General features: G+C 38.7%; 2 protein-coding genes and 1 pseudogene across 8 annotated transcripts; 1 reads left to right on the top strand and 2 right to left on the bottom strand.

Annotated features, from left to right (window-relative positions):
* Positions 1–11,825, bottom strand: MITD1 (microtubule interacting and trafficking domain containing 1). Of its 3 annotated transcripts, XM_008061788.2 has the most exons (8): positions 11,603–11,823; positions 6,880–6,981; positions 3,826–3,962; positions 3,654–3,740; positions 2,533–2,648; positions 1,253–1,313; positions 1,077–1,175; positions 1–83 (listed from the first exon to the last, which is right to left on the bottom strand). In XM_008061788.2, exons 1-7 carry the CDS (start codon positions 11,751–11,753, stop codon positions 1,080–1,082), a joined length of 750 nt encoding a protein of 249 aa, XP_008059979.1. In that variant the 5' UTR covers positions 11,754–11,823; the 3' UTR covers positions 1–83; positions 1,077–1,079. The 3 variants fall into 3 exon arrangements, with proteins under 3 accessions (XP_008059979.1, XP_021569977.1, XP_008059978.1); XM_008061787.1 differs by lacking the exon at positions 1–83 and having other exon boundaries at positions 971–1,175; positions 11,603–11,825; XM_021714302.1 differs by lacking the exons at positions 1–83; positions 3,654–3,740 and having other exon boundaries at positions 969–1,175; positions 11,603–11,825.
* Positions 5,443–5,927, bottom strand: LOC103264142 (annotated as a pseudogene).
* Positions 11,826–11,937: 112 nt separating the features above from the next.
* On the top strand, positions 11,938–25,126 carry MRPL30 (mitochondrial ribosomal protein L30). 5 transcript variants are annotated; one of them, XM_021714304.1, is made up of 7 exons: positions 11,950–12,020; positions 16,647–16,724; positions 17,132–17,225; positions 18,478–18,558; positions 22,916–23,062; positions 23,281–23,354; positions 23,727–25,126. In XM_021714304.1, exons 4-7 carry the CDS (start codon positions 18,481–18,483, stop codon positions 23,857–23,859), a joined length of 432 nt encoding a protein of 143 aa, XP_021569979.1. In that variant the 5' UTR covers positions 11,950–12,020; positions 16,647–16,724; positions 17,132–17,225; positions 18,478–18,480; the 3' UTR covers positions 23,860–25,126. The 5 variants fall into 5 exon arrangements, with proteins under 5 accessions (XP_008059977.1, XP_021569979.1, XP_021569980.1 ...); XM_008061786.1 differs by lacking the exon at positions 17,132–17,225 and having other exon boundaries at positions 11,938–12,020; XM_021714303.1 differs by lacking the exon at positions 17,132–17,225 and having other exon boundaries at positions 11,977–12,031.
* The last annotated feature ends 956 nt before the right edge of the window (positions 25,127–26,082 follow it).

The raw sequence follows: 26,082 nt of genomic DNA, 5'->3' as shown, positions 1-26,082 counted from the left end.
GAGATCTTGAATTTCCATATAATGTTTAGCAAAACTGGTTCAAGTCTAAAATTTTTCAGATTCAGCATTATCAGCACCTGAACCTGAAAACATCAAAGGAAAACATCAGGAACTCTTCTGGAAGCCCTTCCTGGCCTTTTATACAAACTCAATCATGTACCTCCTGGCCCACAAAAGAAACACATAGTGTCCAAGGATGCAGGACCACTCTGTCCAACCTTGCTCCCATGACTTCTGTCAGCCTTTGGTCCTCTACATCATTGAACTCTGCTTAAGTGTTCTCCAGATGTGATGCTTATGTGTGCACTCTCCAATACTGAATACAGGTACTTCAGTTTTCCTCTCAAATACTTTGGCTTAGCTCGTTCTTTAAACTTGTGAACTGCCGCTGCTACCTCAGTCTCCCCTTTACTAGCTTGTCTCCATGACGCCTATTCTTTGTCCCCAACCACTCAACTAACATCTGAGTGAACGACCTACCCAGAACACCCAGAACAGCTGATTCTAAGCTACAAGGCTTTACAAATGTGCCAGCCAAAGTGAATGAGCTGTAAAATGCTTTTGGATAATTAAATGGGTTGATTTGCCTTTTGGAGTTAAGTAATACTGGACAATTGAGTGATGGTAAATGTTTGTCAGTGACAATTATCCTAATTGTAACAAAATTAACATTGTACTTTTTCCCTGATTATTAGACCCCCAAGCTCATCAGTCTTTTAAAAGTACTCTAATCCATGATGATTTCCCCTCCTGGACTTGAAACTCCCTGGGCAAGATTAAGAGCCAATTCATCTTCATAACAGTTGCTCATTATTTGTTGATTTATGTTTCCACAACCAAATAAGAGAAAAGCTGGCAAAATGTTTAAATTAGCTGTATGACTTGAAAGAAACACTGTAAATCTACTAAGTAATATATTTACAGAAATATTTAAGAGTGTTTCCACAACTGGACAACAGATCAATAAATCAGTAGAAATATATATTTATTGTTAAAGTCACACATTATAAAAATTATCTGTTCAAAAAGTATCTAATATTCACAGTAAAAATATATAATATACATTAGATTACTACCCATCATATTTTCTTTGTATGCTTGTTATGAAAAATATCCACTGTTGTTTCATGACATGGTCTTAAATCAAAATCACAGTATCCAAGGGAAAAATGACCCTAAGAAGAGAAGAAAAGAATATTACTACAAATCATACCAAAACTGCTATACACTTATTCATAAGATTATATCCTACCTGTGGTTTCTTAAAATAATCAAGTCCCCTTCCGATCTTAATCATCCATCCATTGTTGAACCTATTGAAATTCGTATATGGTATTATATTCAAGACATTTAGTTTAGACAGTTATTAAACCTGTAGTATATTAAGTGTCAGCAAAATGTCTCCGTAAAAAAGCAAACCACTTCCTTCAGTGGCATGAGTCAAATCAAATCTGCAGTTAATAATCATGGGTTGTGTCTACAATGAAACAAAGCAGTCAGAAACAATTGGCTGATTTTATCAGCTGATAGCTCAACAAATAAAATGTACTCTTGAATTTCAGCTTGTTGATAAAACTTCCCTGTTCTGCTAACAAGTACCTGCAAAATATATTAGGGAGACTGGTGGTGCTTCAGGAATTGCCCTTCCTAAAGATGGGGAATATGAGCAGGGAGCCTGGACCCTGACCTCTGCTTTAAATACAGCAGCTGCATTTTCATCTGTATTGCATATTTAGGTTGTGCAAAAGTTTTCATTAAAACTGAGGGTACCCTTGATATAAATATACGAAAACCACTGTGCTAAACAAAGGGAAGATATCACTAAAATAACTATATATATATATTTTTTTTTTTTTTAATAAATTCAGCATGCTGTCATGCCTACTAGGACGTTTAATAACCCATAAGAAGTAAAACCATATTAAGCAAATGTTAATTTCACTAAAAAGAAATCCCAATATCGTAACACTATATGTATCTAGTAGACAGAAAAGTATTCCCTCTTCCTACATGACACAGAACATGTACATTTTATTCCGTCAGGAAATATTAAACTCAAGACAAAGTAAGGCAACTTTTTCTCTTCTCAAAAATGAAAAGTAGGCCAGGCTCGGTGACTGAGCCTGTAATCCCAGCACTTTGGGAGGCCGAGGCAAGTGGATTGCCTGAGCCTGTGGGTTCGAGACCCGCTTGGGCAACCTGGCGAGACCTCGTCTCTACAATAAATCAAAAATTAGCCGAGTGTGGTAGCACGCGCCTGTAGTTCCAGCTACTTGGAAGACTGAGGCGGAAGGATCGCCGGAGCCCAGCAGGGCGAGACTGTAGTGGCTGGGAGTGTGCCACTGTACTCCACTCTGGGTGACAGAGTGAAACTCCAACTCAAAAAAAGTAAAATTAAAAAAATGAAAGGTTACTAAAACTGAGCTTTATTTAAATTTTAAATATTTATATGCAATTATATAAAACTTGTTAAAAGAAATTTTTAAAATATATTTTAACTGCATAAAAATTAAAATATTAATATACACTAACCTAATTTCTCGGTCATGTATTGAAGAAGAGTATTCTATTTCCAACAGCACTCCATAATTCCTGAGTGACTCTTTTATTTCTTTCAGGCCCCTATTTTGCTGCTCTCTCTCAATGCCCTGTTAATAGCAAATATACAATTTTCTGTATCAGTTATTAACATTTTAAATTATCTCTAAGCTATACAACTGTATGTCATAGATGGATTAATGTTTTATACTACTTTCAATATCTGTTATCTCAAAGAAGAAACCCAAGAATGTGAAGTAGCTTAAAAAGCAATTGTAATTATCTCTGTTGGACACGGTGGCTCATGCCTGTAATCACAGCATTTTAGGAGGCCAAGATTGCTTGAACCCAAGAGTTCAAGACCAGCCTGGACAACATAGCAAGACCATGTCTCTACAAAAAAAAAAAAAAAATCAAAAAATTAGCCAGGTGTGGTGGCATGTGCCTGTCGTCCCAGTTACTTAGGAGGCTGAGGTAGAAGGATTGTCTAAGCCCAGGAGGTTGAGGCTGTGGTAAGCCTTGATCATTCCAGTACACTCCATCCTGGGTGACAGAGTAAGACCCTGGCTCAGAAAAAAAGAGCAATTGTTATTATCAAAGTAACTGGGGTTTTTCCCCCACTGATGTTAACATAACACAATTCCATCCTCACTCCTTAAATGTATTTTAGTAATGATGCTTAGTCATCTAGATGGGAATGCCTTCTTTTCAAATTAATCCTAATAATAATAATTATTTAAAAGCATTCCTATTTCAGTCAACATCAATATGGGAATGTTCACTATCATATCGTTCATATCATGTGACTATCTATCCCCCACATATACTAACTGGTAAAGAGACAAAATTGTCAGTAGTATGATTGCTTCCTAAAGCATCCAAGAGACCAAACTGACAAAGTATTTCAACTAATAAGAGCAAAGTAGCCACAATTTTTAAGATTCACATCCTAAAATCAATAACATTAACCTTAAGATATACTACGCCTATTGTTAGATAATAAGTTAATTCTCAAGGAATTAACTTCAAGCATTGTATCCAGTGTTTCCTTGATTGGACTCATCTAGTAACTGAGTAAAGTTAACAAGAAAGAATAGGTGCCTTCAGATACCTACTTTATCCAGAGAGGTGAGAAGGTGAATAGTTTTTACTTTACATGGTTTCTTAATAAGCATCTCACAAAATCGAAGAAAGTTATACAGCTGAAAGACATTAGGATGGGTTATTACTAACTAGTATATTTAAAATAATACTTCATTATACTGTATTTTAGTTCATTTCACATACCTGATGAGTATGTCTAATATAAGGATCTTCTATCCAAACTTCTGTAACTGTCTCATTAAGATATTCTTGAAAAAGTGACTCATAACTGAAGCCTGTTGCATTCTCTTCTATTTTAATTTGTTTGTGATATTTTCCATCTATAAAAACACAACCTTCCATAATAAGACCAGTGTCCATTTATTTTTTACACATTTTATATTTCACATATAGTGTTTAATCAGGATCAGATACAAATTAACTTATTTACTCAACAAATATGTATTGAATGCCTACTAAATACCACATACATTGCAAGATGCTACACAAAGAGGCAAACCACTCCATGAGTGATCTCTGCCTTCACAGAAACCAGACAAGAGGAAAAATTCAGAGGTTTCTTGGAACAGGTTCTTGAGCTGGATCCTATACCCAGGTAGTTTATTCAAGAAAACACTGTATGTATAAAGGTATCTGTTTACTTCCTGTCACTATGGGTAGAAGCACAAGCTGTAACTCAGTGGCTATCTGATTCTTCTCTTCAGATTTTTTTAAATGTCTTACAATTTAATATCTAAAGTAAAGATTAACATAAATGGAGTACAATATAGAGTTTAGAAGTCTTGGCACTTGTAAAGTGTTTTCAGCAGAAATTTATATTTCTTAATAACCCAAGCTAAAGACTGGGATGTCACAGGATCAGTGGATAGTTCCACTGTTTTGTTAATTCCCAATGAGTAATCATTGAATACTTTATCAGAGACCTTTCAGGTTTTTAAAAAAATAAGACCCCTAATGGTAATTTCTCATTTATAAGGTGTTACACTTTGCACTTTGTTTAAAAATCAGGAGTTTTGATTCTGCTCCACATATTTCCACAGAAATATTACTAGCAACTATAGTTTTCAAGCCAAGTTGGCCATATAGGAAAATTTAACTCAATGCATTCAGACTACAGTATTGATGCTACTACAGTTCATCAATGTTTTGGATTCTAGAAATCTAGAATCATTCTAGATTTCAACTTTGGGTGAAGGAAACACAGTTTTATTCCCACTCAACAGGGGAGCACAGTAGGGGTCCCTAGGGTACGGGGTTGGTACAGAATAATAGGAAGAGGTTGGGAAAGAGTTGTAATAGGATAGAAAGGAAGAACAGCTGGTAGCTGGGGGCATTGGTTTTTGAGGGTGGCAGTACCCTTGGCTATAGAAAGCAACAGTAGTGTACAGTCAGCTAAAGATGGCAATGGCCATTTATATAGACGTTCGTTAACTGAATGCTAATAATAACTAATAATAAATAGGGAACAATACCTACCTCACCTCTAGTCATTAATACTCAACTCCTGAAAATTTTTTTTTTTTTCTTGGAAGAAAACCACTTTATTCTAATTAACTCACAAAAAAACAAAATCACAACAGCTGGCTTAAGGAGGCCACACAAACATTTGCCCAGTCCCAAATACTACACGATCTTAATGAAATTCTACACAGTAAGGACCATCTCTTCCATTGCAATTCTGAAGGAAGCTATGAATGACAGAGGGGAGGTTTAACTGGTGGTTTTGCACTTTATATCTTCACTATCAATTATATTTTTATGCTAAATCAACTTGGTCATGAGAGCCGATTTTCTATTTCTTCAATCTGACCTTCTAGATTCAGCCAATCCGTTTGCAAGTCTGCACTGTTTCAGCACCTCCTGAAACCCTCACAGAGCTTTAAATCACCCTGATTCTGGGCACACTCCAAAAACTGTTTTATCTCATAAAAGCAAGGCTGCTGCTGCTGTGTGGGGTGGGCTGCTAAGGTTCTGGTAAGTGATGACAGGCCTTGCGGGTTCAGCATTACTTCCTCCACTGAAGCCCCCAGTGATGGCATGACCCTGTGTGTGCCCAACAGCAGAGCCCACAGCCACACCAGCTGCTGGGGTTGCCATCTGGACCATCAGACCTGGCTGCCGGGGAGGAGCAGCCGGTGAGCCAACAGCAGATGGTGGGGCCGCTGCTGGCGGCTGAGCTGCCAGTGCTGACCTGGGAGCAGTTCTCATCTGAGGGGCCCAGCTGGCCGGAGGGGCCATGTGGGAGGGGCCAAGCGGGATGTGCGGCTTCAGCTTCCACGCAGCATCGTAAGTACCGGGCGGCTTGGCGTCCAGACATGCGAAACTACGATGAGCCCACTGACTTCTGCGAAGGAAAGTGGTCTGAAATGTTTTGATTCACAACAAAAATCTGAGCAAAATCCCAGAAGTTTCTTAAGCTATTTTCATAATTTTGATCATTTCATAAAAGAAAATAACAAAATACAGGATTTTAAGAACTGCAGTAGTTCTAAACTGGGGTCCACACATTTGTGTTGTGGACATCTGTAAATTCCTTAAAGTTGGCATGTAAAGTTCTGTAGTAGGTATGGCTTTCATCAGATGCCCAAAGGGGTGTCTTACCCTCCCACATTCAGCTAGAAAAGATGAAGAATAATTGCTGTATAGGGGAGTGAATCTGTATGCTTCCAGGGACAAATTATTCCGACCACACAGAGCTCCAAAGGGCAGGAGTCAGAAACACTGGGCGAATGGATTGTATCACAGTAGCTTATGGAACACTTTGTATGTGTGTGGTGGGGGGGGGTGTTTGTTTATTTCATTTATTTTTATTTTTTGAGTCGGAGTCTCACTCTGCCACCCAGGCTGGAGTACATTGGAATGCTCATGGCCACTGCAGCCTCAAACTGCTGGGACTGGGCGATCCTTCTACTTCAACCTTCCAAGTAGCTGGAACCACAGGCATGCACTACCACACCCAGTTAATGTTTTGATGATTGTAAAGTGGAGGTCTTGCCAAGTTGCCCAGGCTAGTCTAGAACCCCTGGGTTCAGGCAATCCTCTCACTCCACCCCCCAAAGTGCTGGGATTATAGGCATGAGCCACCGCACCTGGCCTTGTTTCGTTTTTAAGACAAGGCCTCCCTCTATCACCCAGGCTACCCCCATCATTTGTCAGTACACAATCATAGCTAACTGCAGCCTCGAACTCCTGGGCTCACACAATCCATGGACACATTTTCTAAAACAGCCTCTTTACCTTCTTTTTCTTGATCCAAGTATTTCTTTATGTTTTCTGCTCTTTCCATGTAGCGGGTTATTTTTTCTCTGAGATTACATCTCTTAGTATGATCATTGGTGCCTATAAATTTAAAAATATATATTCTCAAGTTTCAAAACAGTTTTTCTACTCAAGCAGTACCTTAGAGAGCTGTTGATCTGATTAATTATTAAAAAACCTGGCATGTAAGAACTACTCAATAAATGTTGTCAACATCATTATCCTCTATGTAATTCTTTCCATACTCCTTTCCATATACCTCATTCTGGGTTTCCTTTAGAAACACAAATTATCTGTTAACTCTTTTCTATTTTTCTTTTTTTTTTGAGTTCGAGTCTCACTCCGTCGCCCAGGCTGCATGCAGTGGCATGCTCATGACCACATCAGTGTCGACCTGCTGGGCTCCAGTGATCCTTCCACCTCAGCCTTCTAAGTAGCCGGAACTAAGGCACACGCTACCACGCCCAGCTAATTTTTTGATTTATTGTAGAGATGAGGTCTCACCATGTTGCCCAGGTTGGTCTCAAACCTGCCGGCTCAGGCAATCCTCTCGCCTCAACCTCCCAAAGTGCTGGGATTACAGGCTTGAGCCACCACACCTGGCCAATATCTCTTTTCTTAAACTCTACTGTTATTTTGCTATTGCCTGTAAGCATGCTTCATCTTTCCCATCCCTCTCCTGCCAAAAGAAAACCAAAAATAACTTTCCTCAATCTTGCTATGCTTTAACTTATGCAGTAGTCCTTTCTTAGTCATCATCCTTGATCAGCTGGCAATGTTTGACACCGTAAACCCATCCTTCAATCATAATGCCACAATTTTCCAGGCTTCTAATTCAAGATTCACTTGTCCCCTCCTTATCCTATTACTGGTATCATCTTCCTGGTTCATTCAGGCCCATATCACCTCTCATCTTTTTGAACAGTTTTAAAATGGGGTACAATGTGATATTTTGATAAACATATTCACTGTGTAATGATCAAATCACAGTAATGAGCATACCTATCTCCTCAACTATTTACTGTTTCTTTCTGGTAAGGACATTCAAAATCCTCTCTTCTAGCTATCTTGAAATACACAATGCATTATTGCTTTGTTTTGTTTATGATTTACCTGCCCATTATTGTTAACTATAGTCATCTTACTGTACAGTAGGATACTACAACTTATTCTTCTATCTAACTGTAACTTTGTACCCATTGACTAGCCTCTCTCCATCCCCTCTTTCCTATACAGCTCTGGTAACCACAATTCTACTCTCTACTTCTGTAAGATCAACTTTTTCAGATTTCACATGAGTGAGATCATGTGGTATTTATCTTTCTCTGTCTGGCTTATTTTACTTAACATAATTTCTTCTAGTTTCATCTGTATTGTTGCAAATGACAAGATTTCGTTTTTTTATGGTTGAATAATATTCCATCGGGTATACATACCACATTTTCTTTATCTATTCATCTACTGATGAACACTTAATTTGATTTCATATCTTGGCTATTATGAATGGTGCTGCAACAAACATGCAAGTGCAAATATCTCTTCAACATACTGACTTCATTTCTTTTGAACATATACCCAGTAGTAGGATTGTTACATCATATGGTAGTTCTATATTTATTTTTCTTTCAGTTTAAGCATTTATTCTTAGGATTACTTCTCAGATAGCCTATCATTAAAAGTCAATACGGGGTCTCCATTTGGTGGTCAAAATTTCTACTTTTATTTATTTATTTTCTTTTTAACTTTTTGAGGAATCTCCATACTGTTTTTCATAATGGCTATACTCACCTCTCATCTTGATTCCAGCAGGAGCTCCTTACCTGGTCTGCTTGACTTCGGTCTCTACAAGTTAATGTGTATTTTACATTCTTACCATATTTAGTCATTAATAAAGAACTATTTATGGAAAACTAACTACATGCCAGACATTGTTCTAAGCACCAGGGATACAATAGTTAATAAAACAGACACAATTTTCCCCTATTATTCAAGCAGGGGAAAATACAATTAAATTGGTAAGACATATATTAGATTGTGATAAGTACTGTCAAATAAAATAAAGCAAGGAAAGAGGACAGGAAGTGCTGGAATGCGGTTGTAATTTTATGCTGGAGCTCAAGGAAGGCTTCATAAAGGTTATGTTTGTGTAAAGACCCAAAGGAGGAAAGGGAGCATGCCATACAAACATTTACAGGAGAACATATTCCTAAAAGAGACAAGCCCTGAAATGCAACTCTAATTATTTTATTCCCCTAACAAACTTCCAATGGTTTCTCCTTGCCAACAGAATGACTGTATAACAGTCAATGCCATTCACAATATGACCCAAACTGACATACGTTGAACCAAACTAAACCAGTTATTTATTTGGTAAAACAGCACAGGCAGAATTTGAATACTCCTAGCTGAATTTCTGACTTCTGAAATTCTACTTTTTCCTCCAAAGCCCTATCAAACACCTCTACTTTTCCATCCCCAAATGGCATTTAACTGTTTAAATCCTCACTGCACTTGTATATATCTCTCTTCTGGCACTTATTCCCTGTATTAGAGTTATTTGCTATTTGGGTCTTAAGGTTTTCAGTCATGTCACTGTCTCTGTAACCTATGGGATCCGTGAAAGACGTTATAGGAGAACTGCTATGATTCTCCTGCTTCAGAACCCTACAGCAGCCAGAACTTTAACAGCGTTCCACCCAACCAACACGTACACCATCAATCTTTTGGGGATTCAGTATCCCACAGTCATCAAGGCCTTGGGCTCCAACTGTGGCTACCACCTCCTAGTGGCAAAACTTGAAAGCTAACTACTTCTATGCTATAAAATGAGAGTACCATCAACTCCTATTTCACAGGGCAATTGTAAGGATGAAACAGTATCAATACTCTTTTTTGTTGTTTTTTTTTTTTGAGTTGGAGTCTCACTCTGTCACCCAGACTGGAGTGCAGTGGCTGCTCCCGGCCACCGCAGCCTCGACTTGCTGGGCTCCGGCGATCCTTCCGCCTCAGCCTTCCAAGTAGCTGGAATTACAGGCATGCGCTAGCACGCCCGACTGATTTTTTGATTTATTGTAGAGATGAGGTCTTGCTGCCCAGGCGGGTCTCGAACCCGCGGGCTAGGCAACCCACTCACCTCAGCCTCCCAAAGGCGCGGGATTACAGGCTGAGCCACCGAGCCCGGCAGTATCAATACTCTTAATGTGCTCTGCAGTGCCTGGCACTCAGCACTCATAAATGATAACTATCTTTATAGCCGCTGTCATAGTCATCCTTGTCATCATCACCCAAGGAGCCTCATGCAAAGTGGAGTTTATAGTTCTGAGGAGAGCACTAAACTCTGATGCTTCAAAACTTCTGTAACACTTAAATTATAACACGCTTAAACTAGAAAGCACAAAGGAGCTCCAGGGGGTTAAGGAGCAGGCATTGGTCTTATCAATTTAATACATAATTACTGGTGTCTACTGTGAGCCAGGCGCTGTACTGGGTATTAAGGAAATTTGGGTACTTCTCAACACTGAATAACTACATAATAGGAAAAGCCTCACTGTCCCTCTACAATCCTGCCCATTTCTCATACAGAATTTCAGTACATCCATTTAAGAAAGTTTTTTTTCTTCTACCACTACGTGATTTTATTTTTGTTTACTTCTGATGAAAATATTTTTAAAGAAATGTAAGAATATTATAATAAACACTCTTATTGCTCATCATCTAGATTTTTTAAATTGTTAAAATTTTTGCCAAATTTGCTTCAACTTTTTTTTTTTGCTTAAGTAAAATTAAATTACAGACATCATGACATTTCTTTCCAAAACACTTTCATCTCTAAAAATGAAGGACAGTTTTCCAAAAAACTCATATTGCCTAACAAAATTAACCATTTCAATGACACTCAATCTATACTCAAACTTTCCAAATTGAACCAAAAATGTATTTTGAAGTTCGTTCAAACCCAGATCCTATCAAGGCTTATGTACAACATTTGGTTATGTCTTTTAAAATCTAGAATATTACCCTCCCCCCTTTTCTTGATGACATCAATCTGTTAAGATCTAAAAGAAACCAGCCCAGTTGTCCTGTAGAACAGGATTCCCCAACCCCCCGGGACAAAACGGCCATGTCCTATTAAGAACCAGACTGCACAGCAGGTGAGGGGCGGGCAAACAAGGGAAGCTTCATCTATATTTACCGCCGAGGCTCCACCTCCAGATCAGCACTGAAAAGCCTGCTTCCATTTCCAACATCATATCTTTGTGAAGCAAGATATTCTGCAGTGACACCAACCAAAACGAGATTACAGAGTAGACTGGACATAAGCAACACACTTCGGGTGTCACTGACTCCCAGCACCCCCAGATGGGACTCTCTAGTTGCAGGAAAACAAGCTCGGGGCTCCCACTGATTCTTCATTATGGTGAGTTGTATAATTACATATTACAATGTAATAATAATAGAATATAATGCACAATACATGTAATGCGCTTGAATCATCCCAAAACCATCCTCCCCACCCCCGGTCTGCGGAAAAATTGCCTTCCACGAAACCGGTCCCTTATGCCAAAAAGGTTGGAGACCGCTGCTATAGAACATCTCACATTCTGTGTTCGCTTTTTCGTGGAATCGCAACTCTCACTTCAACCCAGTCACATAGGAATCAGCTCCTTTTCCTCAAGTCCTCCCGCCCTGGCTCACTGCTCACCTTTCATAACCTGCAGGAGCAGATCAATCCCCTCTTGGTAACACACCAGGGCCTGCGGATACCGGGACTCCGAATCTAGTTCCACTGCCCGCTTTAACACCTTGACTGCTGCTGGACTCTCGGGATCCTGCCCCATTCCGGACTTGGCCATGATTTGGCGAACTCCCCTCGGCCTCAATCGAGGCCAAGTTTCGCGAATCTGCCTCGCTTCCGGGAAGTGGTCACGTGACATCCGGGCGCATGCGTTCTCTTTCTAGGTCCCTTCTTGAGTAGGCGGGACTTTGCCGGAACAAAAATGCTTCACTTCGTGGGTCGCACTCACGGCGGCGGCACCGTCTTAAGGTTGCACTTAGGAGTTCTTCCTGCGCTCGACTTCGCCTCGGTGGGAAAGTTCGGGCTGAACACTTAGCGGGCGCCGGTGAGTGGGGGGTGAGTGGCCGAAAGTACAATTTTTGCCAGGAGTGTGTATCTGGAAGGTCTCTGTTGATTGATCTTCCCTTTTCCGCAGAGTTGGAAGTTATTGCAACCTCCCACTTTATCGGCTCCTTTAAAACTGTTGCCGTCCAGCTCTTGTTTCCCCATTCTAAAGAGCCGGGGCCGCGCGGTTTGCTGACTCCCCCCAGGGCGGAGCCGCGGAGCTTGATTGCTTGAGAAAGATAGTTGCTTATTCATAACTTAGGGTTGCCTTTGAGGATCAGTGCAACTTAATCTTTTTTTAATGAAGACAAAATTGTCTTAATTTTTAAAATGCTGCGTTTTAGAATGCAAACTGTCCAGAGTTCGGAGGTAAAGTATTTGCCATTTTACTGAAAACTATCCTTTTGCTACCATGTTTTGATTGAGACCTGCCCAAAGCTGCTTGTCCTGCCTTTTTTGCCAAGAGGCAGTTATGAGGGCTGCCTACTACTTGGTAGGCACAAAGAGTTCAGAGAAGAGACCTTCAGGGATCGCTGTTTACTGCATTTTCAGTAGTCTTTTTCCCCCTTTAATAAGTAGATACATCTCTTTTTAGAAAAAGAAGTAGCTTTTAAAAACTACTGTTGCTTGAATGGTCATCATAAACAGACAAAAAGAAAAAAAATTATCAAACATTTCAGGGGAAAAAAGGAAAAATCGCCTTTGTTGCCTCCCTCCCAGGGTTATGCTAATGTTTATCTGACAACCTTCCGAGGTTTTCCTGTGCAACACAAACATTCACAGACATTTTAAAAAATGAAAATGGAATCATATGTCTTATACTATGCCTGGTATTTTACTATTTTCACAGCTGTGCAAGAAACAAGTTATTGTATGGTAGGAGACAGTATAATTGCTACAGGGTCCAAAAGTTATGTGCCTAATTATTAAGAATAACTTTTTACTTTATTAAAACTTACAACTTTTGAGCCAAGTGCAGTGGTGCATGCCTGTGGACCCAGCTACTGGGGAAGCTGAGGCTTGGTTGAGGACAGGAGTTTGATGCCAGCAGCCAACTTGGGCAACACAATGAGACTCTGTCTCTAAAAATTTACTTTTGACTGCCACACCTTTTGAAATCTGTAAATGAAAACTCATTCATTCAGCAAAAATATATTGAGTGTCTACTACAGAGCAAATGCTGCCTTAGGTAGATGCTTGGGATACATCGGTGAATATAACAGACCAAAAACAAAATCTAAAGGTCTGTGTACTATGAAACTATCTATGATATTGAGTGGAGACAAACAAACCTAAAACAAATAATTAAGTTGTGTTAGAATATAAGTGCTATGGAAAGAAAATCGAGTAGGAGGGATTGGGAGTACTGACAGTTGTGTGGGTGAAAATGTTCATTAATGTGATCAGAGCAGACATCATTGAGAAGATGAGATTTGAGCTAAACAGTGAAAAAGGTAAGAAAATTAATCGTGTGAATATCAGGATCATTCCAGAAGATATGGCCAAAGAGAGCATGCCTGCATGGCTAGTTCCAGTTCAAACACAGGGGCCAACTTATCTAGTTACTGAGCACTAGAGTAATTGGAGATGGAGTTCCAGAGGTAAGGGAGTATGGGGACTTTGGCTTTTATTGTGATTGAAGTGGCATTGGAAGTTTTAAATTTTTTCCTAAATTTTATTTTTGAATAACTTCAGATTTTCAGAAAATTTGTGAAGATAGTAGAGTTCTTACATACACTACATCCAGTTTCCCTTTATTTACACCATATATTGGCATGGTTTATTTGATGAACCTATATTGATACATTATTAACTAAAGTCCATTCTTTATTCAGATTTCCATAATTTTTGCCTAATGTCCTTTTATTATTCCATGATCCCATCCAGGATACCATATTACATTTAATGGTCATGTCTCCTTCCTTAGGTTCCTCTTGACTGTGACAGTTTCTCAAACTTTCTTTGTTTTTGATGACCTTGACAGTTTTGAGGAGGTTAGGTATTTAAGAAGGTACTAGTCAAATGTTTTGTACAGTGTCCCTCAGTTGGAGTTCTCTGATGTTTTTTCTCTGTTATGGGTTTTGGGGAGAAAGACCATAGGGATGAAATACCATGCTCATTCCATCTTATCAAAGGTACAGCTTACCAATTTGACTTTTATGAGTGTTGATATTAATTAACATTAGTCGCCTGACTGAGAAAGTGTTTGCCAGGTTTCTCTACTGTGAAGTGAATCCCCTCCTTTTCTATGCTGTATTCTGGGAGCCAGTGATTAAGCGTAGCCCACACTTACAGGATAAGTAGTACTTCCTTGAAGATAGAATATCTACATAAATTATTTGGAATTCTTTTGTAGAGAATATTTGTTCCTTTTCGCTCACTAATTTATTCACTTATTTAAATCAATATGGACTTATGGTTATTACTTATGGGTTATAAGCCAATTTGTTGTTCAGATTGTTCTAGCTTTGGCCGCTGGGAACTCTCAGTTGGCACCTATGTCCTTTTGACATACTGCCCATCATTTTGCTTTTCTGAATATATCATTCTGGCACTACAAAATGCTCCAGACATAATCAGTCATTTCTCTAAGGACCCCTGATTCCTTTTATTAGAGAATGCTATTAAAAACCAAGATCTAGGCCAGGTGCAGTGACTCAAGCCTGTAATCCCAGCACTTTGGTAGGCCAAGGTGAGAGGATTGCCCAAGCCCCCGGGTTTGAGAACAGCCTGGGCACCTTGGTGAGACCTTATCTCTATAATAAATCAAAAAATTAGCAGGCACTGTAGCGCGTGCCTGTAGTTCACTTGGAAGGCTAAGGAAGAAGGATCGCCTGAGCCCACCAGGTTGACACTGGGGTGGCCATTAGCATGCCACTGCATTTCAGCCTGGGCAACAGTGAGACTCTAACTCAAAAAAAAAAAAAAAGAAACCAAGATCTGGGTACTTGATGTACTCATTGCTGCTGGGTGCTATTGCTTTTAGAACCTCTTAATAGAGCTAGCCCATGTATACATATATATCTATAATTATTTCTATATCCACCAACGTCTATATTAAACTAAACATGAATGGGATCCAACTCTGATCTGGTATATGTGGATCATTCTAGCCTTCCTGTCTTGCTTATGTGTAACTTCACATTCTAACAGGGAGAAACGTGACTCTTTGGAAGGTTTTGAGCAGAGTGACATGATCTGATACAGGAGTTAATGAGATGGCCTACTGTTGAGATGGAAAAAAGATGCTAGAGGGTTAGAATGGAAACCAGAAGTCCAGTTAGGAGGATTTTGTTGAAGTCTAATGAGCAAAAGAAAAATTTAGCAAATTGTGAAGCTACATGAGTTGGATTAGTATATAATACTTAACATGGGAAGAAGAAATATGGTAAAATAATTTAGCACTAGATTGGTTCAGTTCTTTAGGAGTTTTTCTGAAGTCTGACTCTTTTCAGGGGACATCTTATGTTGTCTCTCAAACTTTATTGCTTTGTCCACATTACAGTAAAGACTTGCCGAACCTGCGGGAGACAGAATCTGGCAGACACTGAAATACAGCACTTACCCTATTTTAGTGTGTTAGAGTATTCTTATTAGCTTTGCAATAATTTAACAATTTTATAATAATAAATGCTATATAATAAATAGTAAATTTATTAAGGGCTTCCCATGAGCCAGGTACTGTTTTAGGTGTTTTGCAGAATAATTCATTTGCAAGATAGGTATTGTTTTCTTTCTTTTCTAGGGGAAAAAATGGAAACACAAAATTAGGAAACATATCCAAAATATACATGTAGTTCATGAACCTAATCTGTCTGCTCTTGGTATAGTAGGCTATAATTGTATTGTGTCTAACTAAATAAATATCACCGTTTTAGGTTATGGAAGCAGTGCATATACATTAAGAATAGTTTAAGAAATACAAATAAGGAAAAAAGAGAGTTCTACTTTTCTTCTTAACAGAAAGGTTTTATAATTTAGTGAAAATGCCCTTGACTAGGCATTAGGCCCAGACCACATACTCTGTTGTTAGCTGCATGCTCTTGGATAAGTGATTGAACTTTCTAGAATTCATTTTCCTCATACATAAAGTAAGGGGGTAGTCATTTCTAATTATAGGAGTTGGAATTTCTTTAGTCCTATAGCACTTTAATTTTCTGTGATTCTATGGCAAAGCATTCTTTATCTGCCCTCACTGTTAAAGAAGACTTTTTAAATGATAGTAAACTCCCACATCCTTGTCTTGTGAAATCAAACTTATCTCTGATTCATTTGTTGAAAAGGGAAACTGCTAGGGAAGGGAGGGGCATACTTCATCAACAAGGGTACCTGCATAATCGGTGTTTGTATACCTAACCCTGAATTGTACCCCACATCTTTATAAGTAAAAAAAGAAAGAAAGAAAGTGGGATGTGGTTAATGTGTAACTACTACCTGTAGTTTTGCTGACCTCTGAATAAAATATTTATTATAAATTGATTCTTGCCCTTATTGTATTAAAATAACTAACATATTTTACTGTTAAATCCAGTTTCCAATTAACTTGCTTAGTTTTTTAATACTAGAGAAGGGAGGCCGTCTACATTTTCAAGACTTATCTGATGGTTTCATTTTCTCCTTCTTACAGCCTCTAAAGAGAACAGTCACTACACTTATGGCAGGGATTTTACACTTAGTAGTTCAGAAGCCCCTAGGCAGACTACAGGTAAGTGTTTCTTTTCAAGAATTATTCTTTTTTTCTACTCCTTATGAAGCTTTTTTCTTTCTAGTTATAAAACATATAGACAAGTTAAATTATTATACAAGTTCCTTTTTTATATAGTTGTTAATGTTGGGGGTTAATTTTAATTATTATGGTTTATCTGCTGTTTTATCCCTAAAGATTTGGAATCAAAGAATATTTTTTTCTGGAGAACCTGTCAATAAAAAATGACTGTTGATTCCTCTTGGTGTGCCTTAATCTTCTTAATGTTTTAGGTTTTCTTTTTCCCTTCTATTATGAAAGGAGTACATTTTCAATCATAGAAAGTTAGAAAAATATTGAAAAGCAGAAAGAAAATAAATAATCTTTTCATATTCATTAGTGTAAGTATGTTCACATATTCCTTCCAGACTTTCTTTTATAAAGTGCAGTGGTGCCACCCAAGCTACTCATAAGAGCCAGAGTCTAGATATAGACTTCTTACTGGCTATAGATGACAATAATGTCAGGTGATTTCCGTATGTAATCTTAACCTCAGATTAATTCTTTGAGGTCAGTATTGTTCCTTTTAAGGGCCGAGGAAACTGACCCTCTGAACGATAAGTGTTTCATGTCTCACAGTTGGTAGGCAGCATAGCCAGGATTAGAAGTCCAGTGTTTCTGATATGTAAGAGCCCATATTTTTCCTTTCCCACCCCATTACCTCCTGTCTGTTCTCTAGTTGTTTATGTCATCTGTGTAGTACAGGGAAGGCTGGAAGGGAATTATGGGATTGACTGTTGCCCATCCACAGAGCGGTCTCCTGGATGAAAAACTGGCAATGAACTTTTTTTGTTCAGCAGCTTGAGAGAAGCAGGATTGGAGGAATGTAGAGAGGGAACAAGAGATGGGAACTAGGAGTGATGACATTGTTAGGACTAGAAAGAAAACTGGAAACTCATTTTGGATTTCTTTTTCTTTCTTTTTTTCTTTTTTTTTTTGGAGTCAGAGTCTCACTCTGTCGCCCTGGCTAGAGCCCTCGAGCAGCTTGTTCACAGACACTGCAGCCTTGATCTGCTGGGCTCAGGTGATCCTTACGCCTCAGCCTTCCAAGTAGCTGGAACCACAGGCATGCACTGCCACACCCAGCTGGTTTTTTAATTTATTGTAGATGAGATCTTGCCATGTTGCTCAGGCTGGTCTCGAACCCCTGAGCTCAGGCAGCTCTCTTGCCTCGGCCTCCCAAAGTGATGGGATTACAGTCTGCACCCCGCCAGATTTCTTTTACATGTCTTGTTGACGGTGAATTATTGCATAGTGTTTAGAGCAAGAGTTGATAAACTATGACCTAGGCCAAATTCACCTTGCTACCTGTTTTTGAAAATAAAGTTGTTGTTTTTTTTAAACATAGCCATGCCCATTTGTTTGCATATTGTGTGTAACTGCTTTCACTCTATAATGACAGGTTTGAGTCTTGGCAGTGGGGACTATATAGCTCCAGAGCTGGAAATATTTACTGTTTGGTCCTTTACAGAAAAACATACCAAGCCGTGACCTAGAAGGCTATATTTATGTGCTGTTAGCTTTATAATATGCTAGTGGTTAGATGGGTTATATTCACTCAGCTAGAGAGCTAAGATAAACCTTTTGCAATATAAGATAAACCTTTTACAATTATAGGTTAAGTCAGAACAAACTTTTGTCATCTAAAGATTGGTGGGTATAAATTTCTGCACTAGACACAGTTCTAAAAATAGATGTTTACATCATATTTTAGACTATGGCAAAAGGTGTGGAGTCTCTCATTTGTACAGACTGGATTCGTCACAAATTTACCAGGTCAAGAATTCCAGATAAAGTAAGAAAAAAGTTTTTCTAATTTTTAATATTACTCTCTTTTTAAAACCCATGTTTTAAAAGATAATATTGAAAGCTTTTATGTTAAATTATATGTGGATGTGGATAGTGATACATAAACAACTCTTTATGTTGTACAACTCTATGGGTTCTAGCAAATGCATAGTGACATTTATCTACTATTAAAATATCATACAGGATAGTATGCCCTAAATATCGCTTGTGCTCCATGTATTCATTCTTCCCTGCCAGCTCCCAACTCCTGGACACCACTGATCTTTTTATTATCTCTTTAGTTTTGCCTTTTGCAGAATATCATGTAATTGGAATCGCATAGTATGTAGCCCTTTCAGACTGGCTTCTTTTACCTAGCAATATACATTTAAGTTTCTTCCATGTCTTTTTGTGGCTTGATAGCTCTTTTCTTCTTATTGCTGAACAATATTCTATTTGTTTGTTCACCTATGGATGGACATCTTGATTTCTTCCAGTTTTGGCAGTAATGAACCAAGTTGTTATAAATATTCATGTGCAGGTTTTTTTGGTTTTTTATTTGTTTTTTTTGAGTTGGAGTCTCACTCTGTTGCCCAGACTGGAGTGCAGTGGCCGCTCCCAGCCACCACAGCCTCGACCTGCTGGGCTCTGGCGATCCTTCTGCCTCAGCCTTCCGAGTAGCCGGAATTACAGGCATGCGCTACCACGCCCAGCTGATTTTTTTTTTTATTAATTTATTGTAGAGATGAGGTCTCGCTGCCCAGGGGGGTCTCGAACCCGCGGGCTCAGGCAATCCACTCACCTCAGCCTCCCAAAGGCACGGGATTACAGGCTGAGCCACCGAGCCCGGCCATGTACAGGTTTTTGAGTGGACATAAGTTTTCAACTCATTGGGTGAACACGTAGGAGCACAATTGCTGGATTGTATGGTAAAGACTATTTTTCACTTTGTAAAGCCTGGGTTTTTTGTTTGTGTGTGGAGGGGGGCGGAAGTTTTTGTTTTGTTTTTTGAGTTGCGGGTTTCACTCTGTCGCCCAGGCTGGAGCGCAGTGGTATAATCAAGGCTTACTGCAGCCTCGACGTCCTGGGCTCAGGCCATCCTCTGCCTCAGCCTCCTGAGTAGCTGGGACTACAGGTGTATGTCACCATACCCGGCTAATTTTTAAAATTTTTTGTAGAGACAAGGTCTTGCTATGTTGCCCAGGCTAGTCTCAAGCACCTGGGCTCAAGCAATACTCCCACTTCAGCCTCCCAAAGTGCTGGGATTACAGGCATAAGCCTCCATACCTGGCCCCCTCTTATTTTTTTTTTTTATTGTGGTAAAATATACATATCATACAATTTACCACTTTAACTATTTTTTACCACAACTATCTATCTCCAGAACTCTTTTCATCTGTAGAAATAAAGCTCTGCACCCATTAAACAGTTACTCCCCATTCCATCCTCTCCCTAGCCCCTGGCAATCACCATTCTTCACTGATTTTCTTAAAAGATAAAATAGTATTACTTACCATTGACTACTCTGATACTTCTAATGTACTTGGTGTTCTTTTATCAGAAACCTCTTTATTTTTCAAGTCATGGTCTTTCCACTGCTGTCTTTTCCACAACTTGATTGTCTTATATCTTTCTATGTTTGTTACTCTGTTTTTGATAGTAAAGGATAGATACAAAGGTGGATGGTGATTTTGATTCTTAGTTGTGATAAACGTGAAAACTTTTAAACTTCACAGAAGTGACTTTGATAACTTCAGCCCCTGCCTATCCTCTAAACGTATTCTTGTATTCTCAACTGGTTTCTAGAAATTGCCATTTGGGTAACTCATAGGTATTTCAAGTAACACAAATTCAGAATTCAACTCATTGTACTTTTCCTCCAGACAACCAGTCAAACAAAAAGAGGGTACCACTCTTATATTAGTTATGTCAATTAATGCTACCATCCTCTACCTAATTTCCCAGACTAGAGATAACTAAGCCAAGTTCAACCTCCTTCACCCACCACAAATCCATGTATTTTACTGCCAGAGTCCCTAAATTGGTCCCTTTTCTGTTACAACTACTGTAGTTTAGGCTCATAAGCCACGGCCATAAATGCCTCCTTACTGGGTTTCTTTGTATGATTTTCAGTTCATTTTGTTCTTTTGTAAGGGTTTCCTTTTTGAATCTCTTTTTGAAATTCAGCTGTTTTGCTTCAAACCTTTAGCAGCTCCGTATCCCTGATGGGAATTTCTAAAGGCTCAGCACAGTTGAGCCTAGGTTAGCTTCATCCCCTGCGTTGCTTTTATGCTTTTGTCTATGTTGGCCACGCTGAACCACTTGCTTTTTCTAAGTATTTCATGCTCCTTCCCACTGTTCCTTTACATCTTCTTGCCTTCTCTGTACTGTACCTGCTCCATCCTGATCCATCATTCTTCTCAGTCTAATCTCTTCAAAATCTCTAGGAAAATACAAAGAAACAAAAAGAACTGAAAAATACCCTTAATCCCACCCACCCAGAGACAACTGCTGTCAACTCCTTCCATCTTCTTTGTTGTATGTTTTAAAGATGTGACCAGGCATGGTGGCTCACACCTATAGTCCTAGCACTTTGGAAGGCTGAGGCAGGAGGATCCCTTGAGCCTATGAGTTCAAGGCCAGCCTGGGCAGCATAGAAAGACCTCATTTCCACAGAAATTCAAAAAATTAGCTGGATTTGGTGATGCATGCCTGTAGTCTCAGCTGCTCGGGAGGCTGAGGTGGTTAGGATTGCCTGAGCCCAGGAGGTCGAGGCTGCAGTGAGCCACGATTGTGCCACTGCACTCTAGCCTGGGCAACAGAGTGAGACTCCAATTCAAAAAATAACACAGGCCAGGTTTGGTGACTCAGCCTGTAATCCCAGCACTTTGGGAGGCCGAGGCGAATGGATTGCCTGAGCCCGCGGGTTCTAGACCAGTCCAGACAACTTGGTGAGACTTCGTCTCTACAATAAATAAAAAATTAGCCGGGCATGGTAGCATGTGCCTATTGTTCCGGCTGCTTGGAAGGCTGAGGCAGAAGGATTGCCAGAGCCCAGCAGGTCAATGCTGTGAGTGTGCCACTGCACTCCAGCCTGGGCGATGGAGTGAGACTTCAACTCAAAAAAAATAAAAGTTAAAATAAAATAAAATAAAGATGTAGATCATCTCATATATAATGCTTCTCTAGCTCCTCTCTTCTTTGTTTAGCAATATAATGCAAACCACTCACTGGATGTGTTTTTATAATACTATTTTTAACTGAATAATATTCTTTTAAAATTAAAGTACCATCTTTTTTTTTACCTATTCTTCCTCAGTGTGATTTCCCAGAGGTATGATTCTTGACCTAACGTCTTTGATTATATATGATTCCTAGAAACGGTATTATAGAATATATCATATATACACATCCATGTATTTGGTACAGATGATACAAATGCAAGAGCCTGCTACACATAATGGTGTGGAAATTTGTTTTGTTTGACCCATTATTGTGAGCCATATATTATGGTCATCATTCATTGTTAGCACCTACAAAGGTAGTAACTTCATTCATTTTAATGGCAGCATTGTATAACTTAGGATACATCAGAATTTATATATTTACATCATATTTTATTTAGTTTTTTATTATTAGTTTTATTTAGAATGGGCCTGCCATAATTTATTGATTCTGTTGAAGAACATAGATTTTTGCCTTTAAATTTTTCAGCATTAGAAGTAGTGTTATAATACACAACCTTTTTCCATACGTTTTATTTACTTAGGAGAGTTTTTCTGTAGGATAGCTGCCAAGAACCTTTTGATTTTTAAATAAACAGTTCACATGTTAGTTCTGTGGAGCTGTGTCTGATCCCTCATAGGCAGAGTTTGTTAGTTATTTGTCTATATTCTTTTAGTGTTTTGTATGTACTTTTTATGATACTCATGTTTTGTCACTTTTAACTTACATGTTTATTTCCTCATTTGACAGTCAGCTCCTAATCTTCTGAAATTAAACTGAGAGACACAAACCTTTGCCCAGTTCATAGAGTACTAATTTATTCTCCTGGCATTTGAGTTCTTTATTGTCATCTGGTTGCTCTTATACTGTTCTGCAGGTTAAAAAATTTTTTAAAAACAAAAACATATTTGCTTGTGCAATGTTTTTGTTAGAGTTTAAAGTTCTTAGACTGTCTGTCTGAGTAATCAGACTGGTAGAAATGTTCAATTTAAGGTTGAGGATTATGTAATGATTAAGGGTGAGATAATTATGTCGTTGTTTATGTGGGTGCATGTGTTTGTTTTTTAAGAAAAAAATGAGAGGTACATAGATACTGTGTGTAAGCTGAAAATTTACCGTTTATAATTCTTCCTTACTAGGTATTTCAGCCTTCACCTGCCGATCATGAAAAATATGGTGGGGATCCACAAAACCCTCATAAACTGCATATTGTTACCAGAATAAAAGGCACAAAAAGACGTCCATATTGGGAAAAAGATATAATAAAGATGCTTGGATTACAAAAGGTATACAGCTATTTTAGTCATCTTTAGTGTTGTTTGAATTTGTTTTAAATTTTATAATTTTAAAACTTTAAGGTATATATTTATTATTTCTTGTGTTTAAATGTATTACTTAGTGTAACTTACTTAATTTACACTGAGTCTTCAATTTAACATTTTATTGAAACATGGAAAGATCTGCTTTTCAAATTGATCCATAACATTATTTCTTTTGTTCATAGGCACATACCCCTCAAGTTCACAAGAATATCCCTTCAGTGAACGCAAAACTGAAAGTGGTTAAACATTTGATAAGGTTCGTTGTTTGGTTATCTCAGCAGTTTCAAAAATGTGCTACGTGGTGTAGTTCTAAATTCATTTTTCTTTCTTTTGTTTTTAATGTTCTGGAAAAACTTTTTAAAAACTTTTATTATTTCACTTGACACATAGTAATTGTACACATCTATGAAGTACTTAGTGATGTTTCAATACATACAGTGTATAGTGATTGGATCAGGGTAATTAACATATCCATCAGCTCAAACATTTATCATTTCTTTGTGTTGGAAACATTCAGTATCCTCCTTCTAGCTGTTTAAAACTGTATATTATTGTTAACTATGGTCATCCTATGGGGGTAGCACTACAACTTACTGCTTCTATCTAAATACATTTTCTTGTGTCACAGAATCAAACCCCTGAAGTTGCCACAAGGACTTCCAACAGAAGAGGACATGTCTAACACATGCCTTAAGAGCACTGGGGAGTTGGTAGTGCAGTGGCATCTGAAACCTGTGGAGCAGAAAGCAATTAAATCCTAATGCCAGAGCAGCTTCAAATTTAAAAGTGCAGATCATTTTCTGTTAAAAAATGGTGACAAAGTGTTTTCATTCAAATATGTGTTAAATACCAGTCCCTTTCACTGACTAAACCTGCTATGATTCTTCCTTACTATAGACTTGGGGGTTTTCGTTTAATTTGGTTTAATTCTCTCCCCTTTCCCTCTAATAGTTTGATTTCAAAATGGGAAAGAATGGCATTGTTTGAACATCTGTGTTCAGGTCCACCGCTGCCTAGCAATTATCATTAACTGTTTTATAAAAATTGTTGTATTGAAGTTAACAAGTTCTGTGAGTGGCTCTGTGCTGTCATGTTGGAGAAATGCAAAACACCAAAGCATGGTTCCTGCCCTTCAGAAGCTTACATACAGTCTGTTCTGCTAGAGAACAGAGATTCAGCCAGTTGTGAAACATTGGGCACAGCTAGCTTATCTGCCTTGTGCTTTTGCATCTACATGCACATTTGTTGACATGGGTTTATTTTAGCCCTAAATTTAATACCAAAACCAATATTTATTTTCTAATTAGATATCTAACTTGGCCTAATCTTTATTATTGCACTCTGCCTAGACAAAACATATTCAGTTGTGTGTAAATTTTTTCCTCAAGGAACAAGGTTATGACATGAAAACATCTTAAGATTTATTCGAAAACAGACTGTCATTTTGTTTTCAGCTTCAAAATTGTTCTTTGAATCCTGCTGAACCTCTAAAAGTTGAGGTTACTATTTAAAAGGAAAAAAGGAGAGAGAAATCTCAGGGTGCATTATCTTATTTCCCATCTTTTATTTCAGAAAACCTGGCAGGGTGGGGAAAAGTAAGAATTTTAGGTAAGGTTCCATAGCGGGAAGTCCTGAGGCTCCTAATTGAAGATAGTGATGATGAACTTCTGCATTCTAGTTACCCTTTATTTTCCCTTGTCTCTTGTGAAGTCTGGCTTGGTAACAATGACATTGGCATGCTCATTGTTTGTTGTCCCAGTATTGTCCTATCATAGGTGTTGATATTTTTGAGCATTGCATTAAAACAGAAGTGCCACCCGAAATGAAACCAGATCCCATTAGTTAATAAGCTTAAAGGCAATTTCCATTCAACAGTTATTGAATTGTGTGTGTGTAAGGCCTCTCAGGGGTACAAAGCCGAAGAACACTAACTTCTAAGAGCCCAGTCTACTTGGAGAGAAACTGGCATGTAACAGCATAAGCTGTCCTTTCCTGCATGGGTTTGTAAATAAAAGCAGCCCCTGCTAATTAGTGTCATCTTCTTTTACTGTGTTAATATTAGTGTTGTATAAATCAGAGGGAAATATGTTGGTTAATTTTTACCCAAGGAGTGAGAAAGTTTGAGTAAGTCTTTTTAAACTCAAAAACCCAGAGCTAGAGGAAGGGATCTAAGTGTTAAGTTGAATATTTAGAACTGTAATTGTCCAGAAGAGAAAAAATATTTCAGGAGAATATGGGCATAGGCCAGTGCATTAATTTTCTATTGCTGTAGAACAAATCACCACAAACTTAGCTGCTTAAAACAACACATGCTTATTATCTCACAGTTTCTGTGGGTCAGCAGTCTGAGCATGGCTTAGCTGGGTAGTCTGCTTAGGGTCTCACAAGGCTGCAAAAAAGTGCCTGCCACAACCAGGTTCTCATCAGAGCCTTGACCAGGAAGGGATCTGCTTCCAAGGTCTCTCAGGTTGTTGGCAAAATTCATTTCCCTGTGGTTGTAGGGGTCACGGCAAGTTGCTCGGAGTCCAGGCAGGGCGACTCATGTCTATAATCCCAGCACTTTGGGAGGCTGAGGCTGGAGGATCACTTGAGGCCAGGAATTTAAGACCAGTCTGGGCAACATAATGAGGCCCTGTCTCTACAAAAATAATGCTAAAAATTAGCTGGGTGTGATGGTGTACACCTTCTCCCTACTCAGGAGACTGAGGCAGGAGAATTGCTTGAGCCCAGAAGTTTGAGGTTGCAGTGAGCTGAGATCATGCCACTATACTCCAGCTTGGGCAACAGAGCAAAATCCCATCTTTAATTAATGACAAAACTACCATTGGAAAGAGATGAGCAAGATGGGCACTACACTCTCAGGTAATCATGTAAATGCAATCAGGTATATCCTATCACTTTTGCTTGCTTTTGGTTAGTCACAGGTCCTGCCTATACTCAAGGAAGAGGGGAATTTCACAAAGGTGTGACTACCAAGAGTAAGA

This window comes from Carlito syrichta, unplaced genomic scaffold, assembly GCF_000164805.1.
Source record: "Carlito syrichta isolate Samal-C Ts95f unplaced genomic scaffold, Tarsius_syrichta-2.0.1 Scaffold305580, whole genome shotgun sequence".
Taxonomy (NCBI): domain Eukaryota; kingdom Metazoa; phylum Chordata; class Mammalia; order Primates; family Tarsiidae; genus Carlito; species Carlito syrichta.
Note: the sequence above shows the minus strand (reverse complement) of the source record. Positions and strands in the feature narration are given on the sequence as shown.

Coding starts and splice junctions, on each gene's coding strand:
- MRPL30 (XM_008061785.1), top strand. CDS start 12,350: ATGCTGCGTTTTAGAATGCAAACTGTCCAGAGTTCGGAG. Junction 23,063..23,280: donor AGATGCTTGGATTACAAAAG/GTATACAGCTAT, acceptor TTTTGTTCATAG/GCACATACCCCTCAAGTTCA. Junction 23,355..23,726: donor GTGGTTAAACATTTGATAAG/GTTCGTTGTTTG, acceptor CTTGTGTCACAG/AATCAAACCCCTGAAGTTGC.
- MITD1 (XM_008061787.1), bottom strand. CDS start 11,753: ATGGCCAAGTCCGGAATGGGGCAGGATCCCGAGAGTCCAGCAGCAGTC. Junction 3,741..3,825: donor ATATTAGACATACTCATCAG/GTATGTGAAATG, acceptor AATGTCTTTCAG/CTGTATAACTTTCTTCGATT. Junction 1,176..1,252: donor ATTATTTTAAGAAACCACAG/GTAGGATATAAT, acceptor TTCTCTTCTTAG/GGTCATTTTTCCCTTGGATA.